A 22,487-nucleotide genomic window follows, 5' to 3' on the forward strand; every position below is an offset into this window, starting at 1 on the left:
CAACCTCAAAGCCACCACCCATGTCGGGACCAACACACACACACACATCACAACCTCAAGCCACCACCCCATGTCGGGACCAAACACACACACACACACTCACAACCTCAAGCCACCACCCCATGTCGGGACCAAACACACACACACACTCAAACTCCCAAGCCACCACCCCATGTCGGGACCAACACCACACACACACACTCACAACCTCAAGCACCACCCCATGTCGGGACCAACACACACACACAACACTCACAACCTCAAGCCACCACCCCATGTCGGGACCAACACACACACACACACTCACAACTCAAGCCACCACCCCATGTCCGCGACCAACACACACACACACTCACACACACAAGCCACCACCCCCATGTCGGGATGTGGGGGTCGGTGAAAATAGGATGTGTCCTCATGCGTCACTTCCATGGGATCCAAGGTGTCACTTGACTTCCTGAAAGCAGAGACAGAGATGAGGTAAAGCTGAACATCTCTGAGATCTGGCTGATAGGACGACCAGGGCCTCTAACATTTTCATTAAGGACTCCACTGGCATCCATACTGTTTCATTGGCCTTGCAGCATAGCCAACTGCACTGTAATGTCACACTAACACATTAGCACAAGTAGAGTAGTGAGTGACAACTCTGATTGGAGGATGGTGGACCAGGTTATTACCGACACACAATGCAAAGTGATTTGAGCACTTGGAAAAGCACTATATAATTGGAAGGAATTATTACTCTATAAACAAAAACACATGACACACACAGGGTTTTAAAACTAGTCTGTAGCTATTGGTCTCGTTGAGTATGAGAGTGGAACTGAGGAGAGCTTGCTGCTCATTAGCAGACACACAGACTGCCATATGCACACTGTTATGAATTGTATGTATAATAACTAAATGATGTATACATTTAAAGTAATGATAGGACTTATCTAACATAATTCTACCCTGTCTCTGTATAATGATGAAGAATGTTTGTCCATAAGAAAAGAGGAACTGTGGCAGACAACTTGTGACCACTGTGGAACTGATAACAGGGAAGGAAGTCTCCCCACCCAGGGAGGGGAGAAACCTTGGCTTGTAGTAGATTGTAACAGGTGGCAGTCAATGTTATGAGAGGAGAAGACTTGTGAAATATTGTCATTGTCTCTGAGAGGAGGAGGGACATATATGACGAAATGAGAGGTATATAAGACCAATGTACAGGAAATGATAAGCAGAGCTCTCTTAAATAAACATTCTGACTATTGTAGACTGGCCTCTGTCTGTTTAATTTCAACAAGAACCTTACACATTCTTGGTAACAGACAGAGTAGTTTAATTGAAGTTCAGTTTATGAACATTGAGAACATAATTCTCTTAAACACACACCACGCAGCACGCACGCACGCACGCACGCACGCACGCACGCACGCGCACGCACGCACGCGCACAACACACACACACACACACACACACACACACACACACACACACACACACACACACACACACACACCACACACACACACACACACACACACACACACACACACACACACACACACACACACACACACACACTGAGTGTGTGTGTGTGTGTGTGTGTTGGTCCCGACATGGGGTGATGGCTTGGAGTTGTGAGTGAGTGTGTGTGTGTGTTGGGTTCAAACTTGCAGGACGCAGGAATGCCTTACTCCTGCACCCCCTCCCTCCCAGATTTTATTGTGCATGAAGGGGGTGTCCAGTTGCTGGTAGATATTTCTGTGCCTGAACCCCTCACCCCTACCTCGCCCCAGACCACTCCTGTGACAGTGGGGAGAGTGTGTGCAGCAGGCACCTTCAATCAGCCCCCCAAAATAGCACAGGGGGAGGGAGCCACGCCACTGTCAGTTTCCCGACTGTCTTGTCCAGCCCAGCCCAGTCCAGCCCATTCCTGTCCTCAGCAGCCCACAAACAGAGAAGAGAGGAGCCAGGATAAGACCACTATTCGACAATACACAGCAAAGTGGCATTCTACCGTGGAAGAAGAATCGTAGCTTGGACTATTGCAACACTAGGAATAGACACACATACGTAAAGTGTCTAAGTGGACCCAGCATAGACACACACACTCCGACTATGTGAAAATACAGTTTTTGATTTCTCAGAGGAAAACACACACAGGGCTAGTTGATTGGTCTCCATACAGTGACAGTGTGTCTGGCCAGTACAGCACAATGAAGCTGAGTGTGGCTCTGTTCTTCGCGGGGCTGTTTGGGGCTCTGGCGGCCATGTTTGTCCTCCTCTCCTTCGGGACGGATTACTGGCTTCTGGCTTCGGAGACATGTGACAAAGAAACTAACGGAACTATGGGACCTTGGGCCTCCGCCATAGAGGTAAGGAACACTTTATCCCTACCTATATGTACATATCTACCGCAATTACCCTGTTCCCCTACACATTGACTCGGTACTGGTACCCTGTGTATATAGCCAAGTTATAGTTACTCATTGTGTATTTATTCCCTGTGCTATTATTTTTAAATGTTTATATTATTTATATTTTTTTCTCACTGCATTGTTGGGATGAGACTGTAAGCAAAAATTTCACTGTTAGTCTACACCTGTTGTTTACCAAGCATGTGACAAATACGTTTAGATTTTATTTGAACATGGAGGTCTGGTGTGGTTTTTATGCTTAAAATATTGTAGTCCAATTTTACTTCGTATTTACAATAGCCCACTCATTACCTGTGTAGTAGTCATGAAATAATGGCAAAGTATTTACTTTTTGGTGTTATTGGGATTCAGSTGGAAACAGCAGGTGCAAGCAAGGCAAGGCAAGGTGTGGCCTCTCTTGGATGTTCCTTATCCTGGTCCTCCTGTCTCTTTATATATGTGGTCATGAAAGACAAAAGAGCTGAGGAACGTAGCCAGTGGTGTAATATTGGGGGTAACATTGGATAAAACTATTGTCTTGTTTGCTGAATTGAGGGCTAAGGGTTAGGGTTGATCTGGGAGGCTCAGCTGGTCAGGGACTGAGGTGAGACCATGGAGGGCAAGGCGACTTGTTCCTATTCTGGTTGAAGTCTTCTTAGAGGAAGTGGTTTTGGGGTGTCAAGTGGTGTCAAGGTCTAACACGGTGTGTGCTCCAACGCACCTGATTCCACTAATCAAAATGTCCACCCCTGTTTGTCACCAGGAAGAGAATGAAGAAACCTTGCTTTAGATCATTGTTTGGTCAGTGTGGTGTAACGTTGCTTCAACATCTGTCAATACTGTGGTTAGGACTGAGATAGAGTCCGTTACATTGGCTATTGGAGATTAAGGTCCTCACCTTAGTGCCGACCCTAAAAGTGTTTCTCATGAAAAACCCTCCAAACCTGGGCACATTTCGATTAATCAATTTATTTTGGTGGTAGTTTCTCATGGGTGGATGGTCCAATAACTCTTTCAGTAAGACTTGACCTTTGAACTGTGTAGGGCTCTGGTATATATGCCTACCTACTGTAGGGGCTGCTAGTGTAATCAGACACCTTCTAATGCAGTTGCTCTTCAACCATCCAGCGATTGAGACATATTGGATTCGCAAGTAATAGAAATACAACCATCAGTATTTACAACCCCCCAATGATATCACCCACTATAGCAGATACAGGTCATCACGATAAGCAATGACACAGGAATGTCTGCATGATATCTACACTATCAAACCACATGCACTGTATATAATATAACATACACACTACTACATAGAGACATATCATTTTTATCAGTGTCCTAATGAGAGCGAGAGAGAGAAGCATGAGAAGGAGTTTTTTTCTGAAGGGTATAGGTCAAAACAGAGAAAGGTACAGTCTATAGTAGGACAGGATAACAGGGGAGAAAGGGAGAATAGGAGAGAACGGGGAATAGGAGAGAAAGGGGAATAGGAGAGAACAGGGAATAGGAGAGAAAGGGGGAATAGGAGAGAACGGGGAATAGGAGAGAAAGGGGGAAGGAGAGAATGGGGATAGGAGAGAAAGGGGAATAGGAGTGAAAGTGGGAAATAGGAGAGAAAGGGGGAATAGGAGAGAAAGGGGGAATAGAGAGAAAGGGAATAGGAGAGAAAGGGGGAATAGGAGAGAACGGGGAATAGGAGTGAAAGGGGAATAGGAGAGAACGGGGAATAGGAGTGAAAAGGGAATAGGAGAGAAAGAGGGAATAGGAGAGAAAAGAGGGAATGAGAGCAGCTGTTTAGTGAGTAGAGGGGACTCTCCATGCTGACTCAACAAACTTCTCACAACCCCACAGGAAGTTAAGGGTGTTCCTAAGGTCCCCTTGACCTAGAGTCACCAGCTTCAGTAGTAGCACCATATACTCTGACAACATTCACCTGAACCAGCTGGCGTGGGGCTGAGAAGTCATTAGCTGATTCACTAGGTATTTTCTAAGAAAATAACAGGTTGAATGTGAAGAAGAAAGATAGAAGAAGATAGAAGAAGTTTATGATGTGTTATTATGTCATTGTTATAACTGTAACATGAAGGCTTTATGATGGAGTGTTCTACTAATGTCATGTTTTGTCTTTGATCATGTCTTGTCCCTGTGCTTCCCTCTGCTGGTCTTATTAGGTTCTTTCCCTCTTTCTCTCTCTCTCTCTCCTCCTCCCTCTCTCCCTCTCCCGCTCTCTCTCTCTATATCGTTCCGTTCCTGCCTCCCAGCTGTTTCTCATTCTCCTACGACCTCATTTACTCTTTCACACCTGTCCCCTATTTTTGCCTCTGATTAGAGTCCCTATTTCTCCCTCTGTTTTCCGCTTCTGTCCTTGTCGGATTCTTGTTTGATGTTTGCTGTTCCTGTGTCCTTGTTCCGCCCTGTCGTGTTCTTTGCCTTCTTCAGATGCTGCGTGTGAGCAGGTGTCTATGTCCGCTACGGCCAGTGCCTTCCTGAAGCGACCTGCAGTCTGTGGTCACGTCTCCAGTCGTTCTCTCTATTGACGAGAGGATTTCAGTTTCCTGTTTTGGATTTACCATTGATTATATCCAGGAGAATCATTATTTGTTTAATACTGGAATAAAGACTCTGTTACTATTACGTCGCTTTTGGGTCTTCATTCACCAGCATAACAGAAGAATCCGACCAAGATGGACCAGCGACTATGGATTCTCTCAACACTGCCGTCGAGTTCCAGGGAGCAATGCTCGGCAGACACGAGCAGGAATTGTTTGCTGCTCGTCATGCCGTTGAGACCCTGGCCGCTCAGGTCTCCGATCTCTCTGGACAGTTTTCTGAGTCTTCGTCTCGTGCCACCAGCTACTTCCTGGTCTTCCGAGTCTCCGGAACCTAGGGTTAATAACCCACCATGTTACTCTGGGCAGCCCACTGAGTGTCGCTCTTTTCTCACCCAGTGTGAATATTGTGTTCTCTCTCCAGCCAACACGTACTCTAGTGAGAGAGCTCGGATCGCTTACGTCATATCACTCCTTACTGGTCGGGCTCGGGAGTGGGGCACAGCTATCTGGGAGGCAAGGGCTGAGTGTTCTAACGATTATCAGAACTTTAAAGAGGAGATGATCCGGGTTTTTGATCGTTCAGTTTTTTGGGAAGGAGGCTTCCAGGGCCCTGGCTTCCCTATGTCAAGGTGATCGATCCATAACGGATTACTCTATAGAGTTTCGCACTCTTGCTGCATCCAGTGACTGGAACGAGCCGGCGTTGCTCGCTCGTTTTCCTGGAGGGACTCCACGCTGAGGTTAAGGATGAGATTCTCTCCCGGGAGGTTCCTTCCAGCGTGGACTCTTTGATTGCACTCGCCATCCGCATAGAACGACGGGTAGATCTTCGTCACCGAGCTCGTGGAAGAGAGCTCGCGTTAACGGTGTTTCCCCTCTCCGCATCTCAACCATCTCCTCCCACCGGCTCAGAGACTGAGCCCATGCAGCTGGGAGGTATTCGCATCTCGACTAAGGAGAGGGAACGGAGAATCACCAACCGCCTTTGCCTCTATTGCGGTTCTGCTGGACATTTGTCATGTCATGTCCAGTAAAAGCCAGAGCTCATCAGTAAGCGGAGGGCTACTGGTGAGCGCTACTACTCAGGTCTCTCCATCAAGACCTGTACTACCTTGTGGTCCATCTACGCTGGACCGGTTCGGCTGCTTCCTGCAGTGCCTTGATAGACTCTGGGGCTGAGGGTTGTTTTATGGACGAAGCATGGGCTCGGAAACATGACATTCCTCTCAGACAGTTAGGGAAGCCCACGCCCATGTTCGCCTTAGATGGTAGTCTCTCCCCAGTATCAGATGTGAGACACTACCTTTAACCCTCACAGTATCTGGTAACCACAGTGAGACCATTTCCTTTTTGATTTTTCGTTCACCTTTTACACCTGTTGTTTTGGGTCATCCCTGGCTAGTATGTCATAATCCTTCTATTAATTGGTCTAGTAATTCTATCCTATCCTGGAACGTTTCTTGTCATGTGAAGTGTTAATGTCTGCTATCCTCCTGTGTCTTCTGTCCCTCTACTCAGGAGGAACCTGGTGATTTGACAGGAGTGCCGGAGGAATATTCATGATCTGCGCACGGTCTTCAGTCGGTCCAGAGCCAGCCTCCTTCCTCCTCACCGGTCGTATGATTGTTGTATTGATCTCCTTCCGGGGACCACTCCCTCGGGGTAGACTATACTCTCTGTCGGCTCCCGAACGTAAGGCTCTCGAGGATTATCTGTCTGTTTCTCTCGACGCCGGTACCGTGGTGCCTTCTTCCTCTCCCGCCGGAGCGGGATTTTTCTTTTTAAGAAGAAGGACGGTACTCTGCGCCCCTGCGTGGATTATCGAGGGCTGAATGACATAACGGTTAAGAATCGTTATCCGCTTCCCCTTATGTCGTCACGCCTTCGAGATTTTGCAGGGAGCCAGGTGCTTTACTAAGTTGGACCTTCGTAACGCTTACCATCTCGTACGCATCAAGAGGGGGACGAGTGGAAAACGGCGTTTAACACTCCGTTAGGGCATTTTGAATACCGGGTTCTGCCGTTCGGTCTCGCTAATGCTCCAGCTGTCTTTCAGGCATTAGTTAATGATGTACTGAGAGACATGCTGAACATTTTTGTTTTCGTTTACCTTGACGATATCCTGATTTTTTCACCGTCACTCCGAGATTCATGTTCAGCACGTTCGACGTGTACTCCAGCGCCTTTTAGAGAATTGTCTCTACGTGAAGGCTGAGAAGTGCGCCTTTCATGTCTCTTCTGTCACATTTCTCGGTTCTGTTATTTCCGCTGAAGGCATTCAGATGGATCCCCGCTAAGGTCCAGGCTGTCAGCGATTGGCCCGTCCTAAGTCACGTGTCGAGTTGCGGCGCTTTCTCGGTTTCGCTATTTTTATCGGCGTTTCATTCGTAATTTCGGTCAAGTGGCGCCCTCTCACAGCTCTGACTTCTGTCAAGACTTGCTTTAAGTGGTCCGGTTCCGCCCAGGGAGCTTTTGATCTCCTCAAGAAAGCGTTTTACATCCGCCCCTATCCTTGTTACTCCTGACGTCACTAAACAATTCATTGTCGAGGTTGACGCTTCAGAGGTGGGCGTGGGAGCCATTCTGTCTCAGCGCTTCCACTCTGACGATAAGGTCCATCCTTGCGCCTTACTTTCTCATCGCCTGTCGCCATCGGAGCGCAACTATGATGTGGGTAACCGCGAACTGCTCGCCATCCGCTTAGCCATAGGCGAATGGCGACAGTGGTTGGAGGGGGCGACCGTCCCTTTTGTCGTTTGGACTGACCATAAGACCTTGAGTACATCCGTTCTGCCAAACGACTTAATGCACGTCAAGCTCGTTGGGCGTTGTTTTTTCGCTCGTTTCGAGTTCGTGATTTCCTATCGCCCGGGAATAAGAACACCAAGCCTGATGCCTTATCCCGTTCTTTAGTTCTTCTGTGGCTTCTACCGACCCGAGGGGATTCTCCCTGAAGGGCGTGTTGTCGGGTTGACTGTCTGGGGAATTGAGAGACAGGTAAAGCAAGCACTCACTCACACTGCGTCGCCGCGCGCTTGTCCTAGTAAACCTTCTGTTCGTTCCTGTCTCTACTCGTCTGGCTGTTCTTCAGTGGGCTCACTCTGCCAAGTTAGCTGGCCACCGGCGTCCGGGGTACGCTTGCTTCTATTCGCCAGCGGTTTTGGTGGCCTACTCAGGAGCGGACACGCGTCGTTTCGTGGCTGCTTGTTCGGACTGCGCGCAGACTAAGTCAGTAACTCTCCTCCTGCCGGTCGTCTCAGACCGCTTCCCATTCCTTCTCGACCATGGTCTCACATCGCCTTAGACTTTATTACCGGTCTGCCTTCGTCGCGGGGAAGACTGTGATTCTTACGGTTATCGATAGGTTCTCTAAGCGGCACATTTCATTCCCTCGCTAAGCTTCCTTCCGTAAGGAGACGGCACAAATCATCATTGAGAATGTGTTCAGAATTCATGGCCTCCCGTTAGACGCCGTTTCAGACAGAGGTCCGCAATTCACGAACAGTTTTGGAGGGAGTTCTGTCGTTTGATTGGTGCTTCCGTCAGTCTCTCTTCCGGGTTTCATCCCCAGTCTAACGGTCAAGCAGAAAGGGCCCAATCAGTCGATTGGGTCGCATATTACGCAGCCTTTCGTTTCGAAACCCTGCGTCTTGGGCAGAACAGCCCCTGGGCTGAGTACGCTCACAACTCGCTTCCCTTCGTCTGCTACCGGCTATCTCCGTTTCAGAGTAGTCTTGGGTACCAGCCTCCTCTGTTCTCGTCCCAGCTCGCCGAGTCCAGCGTTCCTCCGCTCAGGCTTTTGTCCAACGTTGTGAGCGCACCTGGGAGGAGGGTCAGGTCTGCACTTTGCCGTTACAGGGCGCAGACTGTGAGAGCCGCCAATAAACGTAGGATTAAGAGTCCTAGGTATTGTCGCGGTCAGAGAGTGTGGCTTTCCACTCGTAAACCTTCCCCTTACGAACAGCTTCTCGCAGTTTGACTCCGCGGTTCATTGGTCCGTTCCGTGTCTCTCAGGTCGTCAATCCTGTCGCTGTGCGACTGCTTCTTCCGCAACATCTTCGGCGTCCACCCTGCTTCCATGTCTCCTGTGTCCAAGCCTTTTCTTCGCGCCCGCGTTCGTCTTCCCTCCCCCCCCCCGTCCTTGTCGAGGCGCTCCTATTTACAAGGTAGGAAGAATCATGGACATGCGTTCTCGGGGACGTGTCCACCAGTACTTAGTGGATTGGGAGGGTTACGGTCTGAGGAGAGGAGTTGGGTTCCATCTCGGGACGTGCTGGACCGTTCGTTGATTGATGATTTCCTTCGTTGCGCCAGGATTCCTCCTCGAGTGCGCCAGGAGGCGCTCGTGAGTGGGGGGGTACTGTCATGTTTTTGTCCTTTTGATCATGTCTTGTCCCTGTGCTTCCTCTGCTGGTCTTATTAGGTTTCTTCCCTCTTCCTCTCTCTCTCTCTCTCCTCCTCTCTCCCTCTCCCGCTCTCTCTCTCTATCGTTCCGTTCCTGCTCCCCAGCTGTTTCTCATTCTCCTAACGACCTCATTTACTCTTTCACACCTGTCCCCTATTTTGCCCTCTGATTAGAGTCCCTATTTCTCCTCTGTTTCCGCTTCTGTCCTTGTGGATCTGTTTTGAATGTTTGCTGTTCCTTGTGTCCTTGTCCGCCCTGTCGTGTTCTTTGCCTTCTTCAGATGCTGCGTGTGAGCAGGTGTCTATGTCCGCTAACGGCCAGTGCCTTCCTGAAGCGACCTGCAGTCTGTGGTCACGTCTCCAGTCGTCCTCTCTATTGACGAGAGGATTTCAGTTTCCTGTTTTGGATTTACCATTGATTATATCCAGGAGAATCATTATTTGTTTAATATGGAATAAGACTCTGTACTATTACGTCGCTTTTGGGTCCTCATTCACCAGCATAAACCAACTAATGTGTTACTATCATTATCTTCCCCCCAGCGTCGTCCAGACACCACCTTCTACCACGAGGGCTTCTTTTGGAGGTGCTCCTTCAGGGGAAACCTGTACGACCACACCCTCTTGAAGTTCTGGATCAGTAAGTCAGATAATATTGCACTGCGCTTATTCACTACTTGTATAAAGTAGAACACTGGGGTCTTTCAATCCTATTACTTTCTTTAATTGACATGTTGGCCAGTACAGGGCCAGAATGAAACAATGCAAACAGTTCATGACAGCAGAGAGGAAGAGACGAAGCGAGAGGTTTCACTCTCACCAAAATCTGTCCAAAATAAGCCCAATGCGTTTGTATTGGTTTATTTTGGACCGAAGCTTGTTGCCTGCCTTCCCGCCTTTGGGACAACGACTCCAAATGTTAGGGCGGAGACATGAGCCCCACTCATTTATCGAATGTGACTTCTTGATGCCTTGAAGTGGTATGAGACCCCTATCATGTGATATTATTCTTGGGTCATGTGACTCAATGGAAAGGCTGCATGTGCAGTCATTCAGTTCCGTTGTCATCTGATGAGATTTGTTGACAGTCTCTAATAGGGAACTTCCAGGGAGGGTCATTGTCCCAAACACCCTCAAACTTTGGTAAGGACCTGGAGAGGGTCTGCTGAATTCCACAAGGCAGAGGAGAGCGAGAGAGGAGAAAGAGAGTTAGAAGAAATTGAAAAAAGAGAGAGTGGAAATTAACAACATTTAATGCAATTATCAAATTGTTATGCATTTGATAAAACTGTAAGACTATTCCAGCTTGTTCTCTGTATAGATTCCACTAGTACATGCTGTCTTTGTAATATAAGGGCCCTTGATGAGGAGAGGATGATAATGCCAGTGTCACAAACCATTTTCCAAGCTGTTGAAAGGCACAGTCAACTTAGTGTATGTAAACTTCTGACCCACTGGAATTCTGATACAGTGAATGTTAAGTTAAATAATCTGTCTGTAAACAATTGTTGGAAAAATTACTTGTGTCATGCACAAAGTAGATGTCCTAACCGACTTGCCAAAACTATAGTTTGTTAACAAGAAATTTGTGGAGTGGTTGAAAAACTAGTTTTAATGACTCCAACCTAACACGGAACCCAAACCGGCTGCTCGCGTGCGCCATCATGCATAAATGTATTTTGTCCCCCCACACCAAATGCGATCACGACACGCAGGTTAAAATATCAAAACAAACTCTGAACCAATTATATTAATTTGGGGACAGGTCGAAAAGCAATAAACATTTATGGCAATTTAGCTAGTTAGCTTGCACTTGCTAGCTAATTTGTCCTATTTAGCTAGCTTGCTGTTGCTAGCTAATTTGTCCTGGGATATAAACATTGAGTTATTTTACCTGAAGTGCACAAGGTCCTCTACTCCACCAATTAATCCACACATAAAACGGTAAACCGAATCGTTTCTAGTCATCAAGCCTCCTTCCAGGCTTTTTCTTCTCTTGACTTCATGTTGCGATTGGCAACTATCATAAATTAGGTGCATTACCGCCACTGGCCTCGTTCGTCTTTCAGTCACCCACGTGGGTTTAACTAATGAGGAGATGGCACGTGGGTACCTGCTTATATAAACCAATGAGGAGATGGGAGAGGCAGGACTTGCAGCACGATCTGCGTCAGAAATAGAACTGATTTCTATTTTAGCCCTGGGCAACGCAGACGCTCGTTGGCGCACACGAGCAGTGTGGGTGCAATAATTGAATAACATAGATTTCTACATTTATTTTCCAACGCTCGTGCACACGACGCGAGCGGTATGGTCAGCCTGTGAGTGTATGTAAACTTCCGACTTCACAGCTGAAGTACACTCACAGGCTGACCACACCGCTCGCGTCGTGTGCACGAGCGTTGCAAAATAAATGTAGAAATCTATGTTATTCAATATATATATATATATATATATATATATATATATATATATATATATATGTATGATTCAATGTATGTCACAATGTGTTTGTTTGTCTCTCACTAGCCAATCAGCCACATGCCAAAGTTTGCACACACGCCTACCTCTTCCCCTTTCCAGTGTCTCAACAGACTCACAATGCCACTGCATATGACTCTGCAATCAGTAAGTCTCTGTGTGTGTGTGTGTGTGTATATTATATGTAATTGACATATAATATATGTAGCCTACTATGAGATTGTGAGTGTCCACATGTGCTTGTGTTGGTGTATTCAAATTAAAGTCAGCCTATCATTCTGTTACTCATGGTTCTCACAATGATTGACATTCGTCTCATCCAGTCTACAGAGGCTTCTGGAGTATCTTCATGCTAATTGGTGTGGCTGCCGTCGTAATGGGCGGGTTTTTTATCATCTGTGCTGCCCCATTCGCCAGTCATCGTCTATATAAGGCTGGGGGCGGCCTCTTCCTGATGTCCGGTGAGTCATTGGCCGATAACATCATACATTTCAGGATACACAACATAGGATAGGATTGAGCTAAATAGTTTCCCTCTGTTGAACGGATGTACGAAGATGAAAAGCTCATCATCTCTCTCTCTCACACACACACACACACACACACACACACACACACACACACACACACACACACACACACACACACACACACACACACACACACACACACACACACATACACCTCTTCAACCTTGCCTATCTCTCTCTCCCCCTCCCTTCCCTCAGCTCTGTTCCTGCTGGGTGTGGTGTGGATGTCTGTGCTGTGGGTGGAGTTGATGGATGTGGTGCAGTTCTACGTGGACCACCAGCGCTCCTCTTTGTGCCCCACCTTCGACCTCACCATCCACTACGGCCTGTCCTTCTTCTTCGCCCCCGTCGGCATCTCCTTCTGCCTGCTGGCCGGACTCCTCTTCCTCCTCATTGGCCGGTCCGTACAGATGCAGTATCACTGATTGGTGTTACCGTGACGATAGGGGGAGGCTTCCGAAACTCTGCAACAGGTTTAGGGCCAATTCTATTTCCATTCCTTTAATTCAGGAAGTCAACTGAAATTCCAATTCCACATTCCTCTCATAGAGAAGCATTGAGATACATTTGAATTGGAATTTCAGTTTACTTCCTGAATTTACTGAATTTACAAATAATTGACCCCAACCCTGCTCTGTAACTTCAAGAATGTGTTGAAAATCTCTGCGTTCTGTCAATCATCCACCAATAGAATGAACTCTGTGTTGTCACTGATTTGACTGGTCACATGACATGTTTCAGTCACTGCCAGTGTTTGACAGAGTTCCACCTAAAGTGGAGTTCAGGATCTATTTATTTTTTAAATGACACCCTGTACCCCCATATTAGTGCACTACTTTTCACCAGAGCCTCTATAGGGAATAGGGCACCATTTGAGACGCAGACAAGTCCTAAATTCCCCATCACTACATGTTCTTCACCTGACACATACAGTACTGGGAGACACACGATTGGTTGGTTGAAACGCGGCAGCGGATGTTGGTGATTTGCTTATGCAGGCTGTCTGCAGTCACATGTCAGATGTTGCCGTAGCAGCGAGTAGGAAATGACGATGATAAGGGATCAGGAAGAGTGTTTTGTTTGGGAGTTGTTTCTCTTTGTATTGGTATCCTTAGTCAAATGGTTTTTAGAAGGCTGCTACTGAGTGTGTTGAGTCGAACAAGTCACTTTATATGCTATAGATGTGGTTACCACTTTTATAAATGGAAAACATGTGTATTCCTTTTTCAATTATTAACACATTTTGAGAGGAAATGTGAATGCCTCAACGTGATAGAATCATGCTGCGTGAAGAGTTAGAAATAAGACATAGAAATGGAGATTAGATCATCATAAAGTGATATTAATGATCGGGGCATTTCACTGTGTGATTTTAAGATTTTGATATTCAGCCTTCTTGACACTGCACTGTCAGTTTAGTCCTTATTTTTGGTCAAACCAGTCAATCAGATATCTTAGTGCCTGCTGAGAAAAATGTGTGTTATAGTGAATTAATGGTTAATATAAGAGCCATATATTTAGAATATATGAAAATACTGTATGGCTCTGGTTATAATGTTTGAGTAAAGGACTTGTTTGCTTTGTAAACACACTGAACAAAAATATAAACTCAGCATGCAACAATTTCTAAGATTTTACTGAGTTACAGTTCATATGAGGAAATCAGTCAATTTAAATGAATTCATTAGGCCCTAATCTATGGATTTCACATGACTGGGAATACAGATATGCATCTGTTGGTATCTGGTGTGACCACCATTACCATAACCCCACCGCCACCATGGGGCACTCTGTTCACAATGTTGACATCAGCAAACCACTCACCCACACAACGTCATACACGCTGTCTGCCATCTGTCTGGTACAGTTGAAACCAGGATTCCTCTGTGAAGATCACACTTCTCCAGCGTGCCAGTGGCCATTGAAGGGGAGCATTTGCCCACTGAAGTCGGTTACGATGCCGAACTGCAGTCAGGTCAAGACCCTGGTGAGGACTACGAGCACACAGATGAGCTTCCCTGAGACGGTTTCTTCTGTTGTGCAAACCCACAGTTTCATCAGCTGTCCGGGTGGCTGGTTGTGAGGCCGATTGGACGTACTGCCAAATCCTGTTAAACGACGTTGGAGGTGGCTTATGGTAGAGAAATTAGCATTCAATTATCTGGCAACAGCTCTGGTTGACTTTCCTGCAGTCAGTATGCCAATTGCCTGCTCCCTCAAAACATCTGTGGCATTGTGTTGTGTGAAAAAACATTTTAGAGTGGCCTTTTATTGTCCCCCAGCACAAGGTGCACCTGTGTAATGATCATGTTGTTTAATCAGCTTCTTGATATGCCACACCTGTCAGGTGGATGGATTATTTTGGCAAAGTAGAAATGCTCACTAACAGGGATGCAAACAAATTTGTGCACAAAATATGAGAGAAAAAAGCTTTTTGTACGTATGGAATATTTCTGGGATCTTTTATTTCAGCTCATGAAATATGGGACCAATACTTTACATGTTGCATTTATATTTGTGTTCAGTGTAGTAGATTATTTATCGAACAATGTAAATTACTACACATGCAGGTTAAAACACTAATAAATGGATAAAATATTTTTTGTGAATGTGTTTTTTGGATACATTTTATTCAAAATGAAAGTGTAGTTGTTATGTTAATGACTTGAACGTTCACATAACAAAGCCTGATTTTATGATCAAAACATACTCTCTCCTTCAGTGTTTTTTCTGGCTTTTACTCATTCAATCAAGAGCCATGAATTTATCACAAAGTATTTGGAAAGGGAAAGAGGGATACCTAGTCAGTTGTATAACTGAATGCATTCAATTGAAATGCAGTCTGCCGCATTTAACATGCCAAGAAGATGTATGTTTTGGACGTGACACAGACAGGTCTAATCACTGTTCTCTAAACCAATATCCACATTTTATAATATTAGCTACTGCCTTTCTCTCTTTAGTGGCAGCTGTGCATTTGATTTGGCTAAGAAGATCATCATTAGAGAATATTCAAACCCAGACTGTCCCCACCATGCCAAAAGCACTGGGTAAACTTAGACACATCTAATGATTACAATGGCTATTTGAATCTACAGGTGTGCCTCATTGAAAATACCATCTAGTCAAATGTGTCTAATGACTGTCTGTGGTATGGTCTGTTTTGGTCTGTAGTGTGTACTCTGTGTAGTCTCAGAGCACCACTCTTCACATCTAGACAGTGCTCTAGATGGATGTTCTTATCAGATAAGGACTTACTGCAGCTAACCAGATCGACCGACTCACCAGAGACCGAGTGAAACTAGAAGGTCCATCGATGGACCCTCCAGACGTCAACTTTTACCATCCCGGCATTATGAACCACACTACCATGTCTCAGTGGTACAAGTGTTGGGAGTGGCCCACCGGTCTGCCGTTCTACTTGGGAGTTGAGGTGTTCAACTGCCTCCTGGGTCTGGTCACCAACAGCTGGTACCTGTGGCTGGTCGCGGGCGGCCCTCTGGTCCAGGTCATCAAGGAGATCTTCGCCCTCAACCTGGCCATTATGGAGCTCCTCTACTGCCTTATTTCACCACTGACCGTCTTCAACACCCTCTTCATCAAAAGCCAGACCATCTTCCAATTCAGCGGCTATGCGATCGGCTTGGTCAGCACCGGCCGCCCTCTGCTCCAGTGCTTTATATGTGTGGAGCGCTACCTGGCGGTGGTCCACCCACTGCTCTTCCTGAAGTACAGGCCTCTGAGGTACAGGGGGGGGTGTGTGACTCTGGCTTGGCTGCTGTCTCTCATATTCTGTGTTGTGATCGGCTTAATAGGCAGCGTGATAGTCAATGCCGGCGTTTTCTCAATCACTCTGGCCATCGACTTCTTCTGCTGTGTCTCCATCCTGAGGGTGCTGGGCAAGTCCGGTCCAGGGGATGGAGGGAAGGAGAGACAGGGGGAGAAAGAAGAGGGAGGGGACTTGATGAAGAGAAGAGCGTCCCGTACTGTCCAGATCATTCTGCTGACTCTGCTGGTGAATTACACTCCTTCCATCATCGGAGGTGTCCTGGTACGTTGTCTCCCTGATGGTTCAGTGATAGCGTTGTGTGTCGTGGTTCCTATCACTTTGATGTTTACTGTTTTTGGGAGTTTCACTCAGCCACTTCTCTACCTAACCAGGGCTGGAAAACTACCCTCTGTCTGTTGGAAAAGAGATGGAGGATAGCCCTACTTTGGAGGAAAGGTTGCCTGGTTAAATTGTATTTATAAACACAAACAAACACAAACAACACTGTTTTTGAATGACATTAATTATAGATACAGTTGTAGGATCTTAATTTGAGCCAGTTTGCTATAGCAGAAAAATAACCGTAAATGTGAATCATTATGTGGATCGTAATTAATGAAAAAAAAATTGTATGGGTTGATACATTTTTCGTTAGGGCAAATCAATTATGAAGTGGAAATTACAAACGTTAGAAGCCTTTTTRAACCTTCAATAGACATTTGCAAATTCTCAACCACAAAAGAGAGAATTTTTAAAATGTAACCTTTATTTAACTAGGCAAGTCAGTTAAGAATAAATTCTTATTTACAATGATGGCGTACCCCGGCGAAACCTGGACGACGCTGGGCCAATTGTGCGCCGCCCTATGGGACTCCMAATCACAGCCGGTTGTGATACAGCATGCCTCATGAGAGCTTAGTTCAACTGTGCTACTCCATCAGAATCTGAAATATAAGCTTGTTTAACTCCAATGTTTGTAAATAAGGTAAATGTAAAAAAACACTGGTAAAATGGTTAAAACTATCATTTTTTATATGGATGGTCAGTCCTTGCATCCATAGCTGTCTATAAATTTGAGAGTGGTTATATTTCTCAGGGGTGGCGGGGTGACCGCTTCCTTTAACTTGAACTGCAGAGTTCCACTTTAAACTTGATAATGTTAGTACATTGTAAGGGTTCATTTTACTTCAGCTATTTGTAATACTGTATGTAATACAAAAGTAATGTTAGTGTAATATCATAATTACTTTTGCAACAAAACCTGCCCAAGCAGTTGTATTTTATTTTTTTGTGATCTTTATTTTGATCTGTTCTTATGATGTCTGTGTGAATTTTGTCTGTGAGATCTTTGTCTCTGAGAGCTTTGTGAGACCTTGTGCTGTGTTGGCCTATCTTGCTATTTCAAGGTCAGTTGAACCAAAGTACAGACATAATGCCAAGGCTTAACACAGTCAACTTTAAACTTGTATTTCTATCCTTTCTATTTCATCTCCTTGTGGTCCTGTATGACTTATTTCAAAGTCAGATATGTCAACTTCATTATATGCCTGCTTGGTCTGTATGCCATCATTTGTTATGTAAATCTGTCCAAAGAAACAAATAAAAATACATGCCCCATTTTTTTGTAAAATGACAGACCCAAATCCAAACTTTAAAATGTGGAGTAAATGAAAAAAATGGAACTCAACACTCAACTCATATCCTAACCACTAGAGAGCAGTGTTGTCCTATTGCTAATTTAGCCTCTGCTGAGAAACAAACTATACTATTGTTCGACTGGATTTCTAATCACCTTGTATTTTATGGCTTATGCGTTCCCTCAGAGGGAGGATTTGTATAGAGCTCCTGTGTATGTGAAGATGGATATGAAGGTGTTCACACCTTGTCTGACAGCAGCAGGGTCATTTGACTCATGAATGGAGGACTTGATCAGTGTCCTGTGCTGCTGATTCTCCTGAGTCTGTGTTAAAGAAATGCCCTGCCATACATCATAATACATTTACTTTTAAACAAAGTGCATCCATAGATTTACCATTCCAGACAGAGTGTGACTTCCTGTAAGAACAGAGTGTGACTTCCTGTAAGAACAGAGTGGCACGGTATTACTGTGTGATTATTCAGAGAGAATTACCTCCTGGCCCTGATGTTTGGGGTGAATAAAGCTATGGAGACACAATCCTTTTCTCTAGAATAAGGAAAACACACACCTGAATGGGATAGGCCCAAGCTGGTCAAACTGACTAACACTCTTGTGCAGATGCCCATGATTTATTATAAGGTAAAACCACCAATGTGTCAGCAAAAGCTGCCTTTCCTCATGCAGACATTCTACAGTACCTCCTTCTCTAAGAGTGTCCGGACACCGGGGATAGACGCCACACAAGTCACAAAAATAGCAGGCACTAACTCTGCCTTGGTTCGTTGGACAAAGCCTATGGGGAAATGAATGCCGTTTTTGGATAAACGCTGACAATAAGTTCTGTGGTAAACACAGGCTTAGGAGATCTGATACAATTTGTTCTGTGAGATAATCTTCATCAGCTAATGTCACTTTTTGAGAATTTGGAAGCATTTATGTAATTTAAAAAAGCACAAAGGCTTCATAATTCATAAAGGTCATGTTAACTGACTGATATTATCTCATAGAACAAAACGTATAACATCTCCTAAGCCTGTGTTAACCTCAGACCTTATTTTCGGACTTTATCCCAAAACCCTATTCTTGCCTCATTAATTTTCCCCATAGGGATGGCTGAAGGAACCAGATGTAACTCAGTTACTGAGATGATCATATTCCCCATCGGGATGGCTGAAGGAACCAGATGTAACTCAGTTACTGAGATGATCATAGGGAGTCAAAGACAGAGAGGACAGTAAAGATGAGTGACAAGGTGAATGGAAAGTATACAGTGTGAGATACAATTACAGTTTTTTACAATCACTTTGGCACTAATTTCAGAACCTTGATGTCATTTTTCAAAACTCTAGACACAAAACTCACAACCGATGATCAAAATGCATATTTTTCAAAACTCTTAACACTTTTTCCAATTGCTTGGATACAATACACGTAAAGCTAAGATCATTTGTTCATTGAACTAAAATCACATGTTCAAATAGACAAAACTTAACATCAAAGTATTACCATTTCAAAATGCAATTCACACATTACATCTGAGATGACTGTCTATTCATTTCATCGCAATGATCTAACTATCAATTAATACAATCGCTCAAAATGATAAGTAACTGTTGCATTACTCTTAATGCATAGTTTTATGGAAACTGACAAACAATACACCATGTTTAGATCATGAAAGTTTCAGGATAACGAGGTCCATTGACACCAATTACCGTGGAATGTGAACCAATTGGACTACATTATCTATGGATGTAATATTTCATCATCATTCTTTATCAGACACTGTTTCTATTGTCCCATGTACCACTTTTCCAGACCATGTTTTCAGATTTGACACTTTATTAGGTACACCTATCTAGTACTGGGTAGGTGTGTTGTACAGTGTTGTACGTTAAGAGATGTTAAGAGATGCCATTCTGCCCACCACAGTTTTAAACGTCTGTTATTTGAGCATTTGTGGCCTTTCTGTTAGCTTGAATGAGTCTGGACATTCTCCTCTGACCTCTCTCATTAACAAGGTGTTTTTTCCCACAGAACTGCCGCTCACTGAATGCGTTTTGTTTATCGCACCATTCTCTGTAWCTCTAGAGACTGTAGTCCGTAAAAATCCCAGGAAGACACTGGCACCAACAATCATACCACGGTCAAAGTTGCTTAGATTACGCATCTTGCCCATTCTAATGTTTGGTCRAACAATTAAAGCTCTCTAATCTATATACTCTATATATTGAGTTGCAGGCAGCCACATGATTTGCTGTTCGCAGGAACAGGCTATTTGCGTTAACACGCATGTGTACCTAATAAAGTGGCCGGTAAGTGTATGTATGCAGGACCACGTTATTGCTTTTCCAATACTGCCAACTTGTTACTGATGATTGATTTCACATTGTGATACGAGTATATAGTGAAATGAGTGGTATCCACCTACAATAACATAGCGATAACATGGAGCCGGCAGGTGATCCAGGTCACAATAGAGGTCAAGCAGTGGGAGGAGGAAGACAAGGAAGACGTGGTGGCCAAAGGAATGGCAGGTGACAAGCACCCCTTCTGAGAGGTGGTTGTGGGCCTCGTTGAGAGGTGTGGGGGAACGTAGTAGAGGACAAGGCCACGGACCAAGACAGCGGCAGCAACAGCAAAGAGTGTCCAATGAAATCTGAGCAATAGTTGTAGACCATGTCGTAAATCATGGCATGACAATGACTGAGGCAGCTACAATGATTCAACCAAACCTCAGAAGATCACCCATGGCCTCAATCATCAGAACTTTCCTCAATGAGAACCGGTAAGTCTTCAGCATGCACTAAACATTAGGCTACTCTCAACTGTCAAATGACTGTATACTGCATGCCAATGTGTACCACAGAGTAGGTGATGTGACTAAATGTGTTCTTGCTGTCATTTTCCCTGCAGAATTGAGACTAGGCCAAATAGGGGAGGCAGAGGCAAAATTCTGACTGACCAACAAGAGCGGGCTGTGGTCAATTTGGTTCGGTCCAGAAATGATATTCGCCTTACAGAAATTCGKCAGCACACCTTGGACAATGATGTTCAACAATGTGGAAGCCATAAGTTTGCTGACTATTGCACGCATGCTGAAAAGGCACCAGGTGTCTCTAAAACAGCTATACCGTGTGCCTTTTGAAAGAAATGCAGACAGAGTGAAGCAACTGAGGACTGAGTATGTTCAGGTATGTTCAGTTTCAAGATGCCTGTTGTGAAAAATTGCCCCAAAATTCTACATCATTGAAATCAGTAATTATCTTTCCAAAATGTATTTTTAGAGGGTGATGGAGCTGGATGCTGACGAAAACCATCACAAATTCCTCTTTTTGGATGAGGCAGGCTTCAACCTGGCCAAGACAAGGAGGAGAGGTCGGAATTGTATTGGCCAGCGGGCAACCATTCAAGTACCTGGACAACGTGGGGCCAACATCACCATGTGTGCACCTAAATCGGAAGATGGTGTGGTGGGACGCAGACCTCGTATTGGATCATATAATGCAGCTCTCCTTGTAACCTTCCTTGATGAGCTAAATCAAGTCTGTAGAGCTGATGGCGTGACCTATGTCATTGTGTGGGATAATGTCAGGTTCCACCATGCTCAAATGGTGCAAGCATGGTTTCAGGCCCATCCACAATTTACCACCCTGTACTTACCCCCATACTCTCCTTTCCTTAATTTTTCTCCACATGGAGGTGGAAGGAATATGATAGGAGCCCTCACGAACAAGCCACCCTTCTCCAGGCCATGGATGACGATGACAGCAATGACATCACGACAGACCAGTGTCAGGCCTGGATTCACCAAGCCTGAAGATTCTTCCCAAGATGTTTGGCTAATGAAAACATCCATTGTGATGTTGATGAGAACCTGTGGCCAAATCCACAAGACAGGGTTGATGGAAATATAGAAGTACAGTAATCAATCCTTTGTTTTGCTTTTTACAGTAAGCCAGGTGAGGAACACTGCAGTTGATGTTTTACTGTATTTTTTTTCTTTTTTTGTAACTAATTATTTTTCATTTGATTCAAAGAAACCTGTTGCGGTTTTATTGTATTTCATCAATACATTTCAGATTTTGTTCAATGGTTCCACTGTGTCTGTTGTATTCTCTCTAGTAGTCCTTTTACAGTGATGTATTTACGTGCAGTACATAATGAAACATGTATCACCTATTTTGTACTACAAAATGTAATGATTGTACTTTTAATTTTTTACATTTTTATTTCAACTTTATTTAACCAGGTAGGCCAGTTGAGAACAAGTTCTTATTTACAAATGCGACCTGGCCAAGATAAAGCAAAGCAGTTCGACACATACAACAACACAGAGTTACACATGGAATAAACAAATGTACAGTCAATAACACAATAGAAAAAGTCTATATAGAGTATGTGCAAATGGCGTAAGGAGGTAAGGCAATAAATAGGCCATAGTAGCGAAGTAAGTACAATTTAGCAAATGAACACTGGAGTGATAGATGTGCAGATGATGATGTGCAAGTAGAAATACTGGTGTGCAAAAGAGCAAAAAAWGTTTATAAAAACAATATGGGGATGAGGTAGGTAGTTGGATGGGCTATTCACAGATGGGCTGTGTACAGCTGCAGCGATCTGTAAGCTGCTCAGATAGCTGATGCTTAAAGTTAGTGAGGGAGATATAAGTCTCCAACTTCAGCGATTTTTGCAATTCGT

General features: G+C 44.7%; 1 protein-coding gene across 1 annotated transcript; it reads left to right on the forward strand.

The window, feature by feature from the left end:
- Window positions 1-1,900: 1,900 nt before the first annotated feature.
- tmem182a (transmembrane protein 182a) lies at window positions 1,901-14,978 on the forward strand. The gene is made up of 5 exons (XM_024010483.3): window positions 1,901-2,366; window positions 9,911-10,007; window positions 11,897-11,995; window positions 12,172-12,309; window positions 12,577-14,978. The coding sequence occupies exons 1-5, from the start codon at window positions 2,208-2,210 to the stop codon at window positions 12,801-12,803; spliced, it is 720 nt and encodes a 239-aa protein (XP_023866251.1). The 5' UTR covers window positions 1,901-2,207; the 3' UTR covers window positions 12,804-14,978.
- Window positions 14,979-22,487: the final 7,509 nt, after the last annotated feature.

Source organism: Salvelinus sp. IW2-2015, linkage group LG2 (genome assembly GCF_002910315.2).
Source record: "Salvelinus sp. IW2-2015 linkage group LG2, ASM291031v2, whole genome shotgun sequence".
Lineage (NCBI taxonomy): Eukaryota > Metazoa > Chordata > Actinopteri > Salmoniformes > Salmonidae > Salvelinus > Salvelinus sp. IW2-2015.

What these genes read in the sequence shown, in the direction of transcription:
- tmem182a (XM_024010483.3), top strand. Translation starts at nt 2,208, where the DNA reads ATGAAGCTGAGTGTGGCTCTGTTCTTCGCGGGGCTGTTTGGGGCTCTG. An exon ending in CCTCTTGAAGTTCTGGATCA is followed by an intron (nt 10,008 to 11,896) that starts GTAAGTCAGATA and finishes GTCTCTCACTAG; the next exon opens with CCAATCAGCCACATGCCAAA. An exon ending in CGGCCTCTTCCTGATGTCCG is followed by an intron (nt 12,310 to 12,576) that starts GTGAGTCATTGG and finishes CCCTTCCCTCAG; the next exon opens with CTCTGTTCCTGCTGGGTGTG.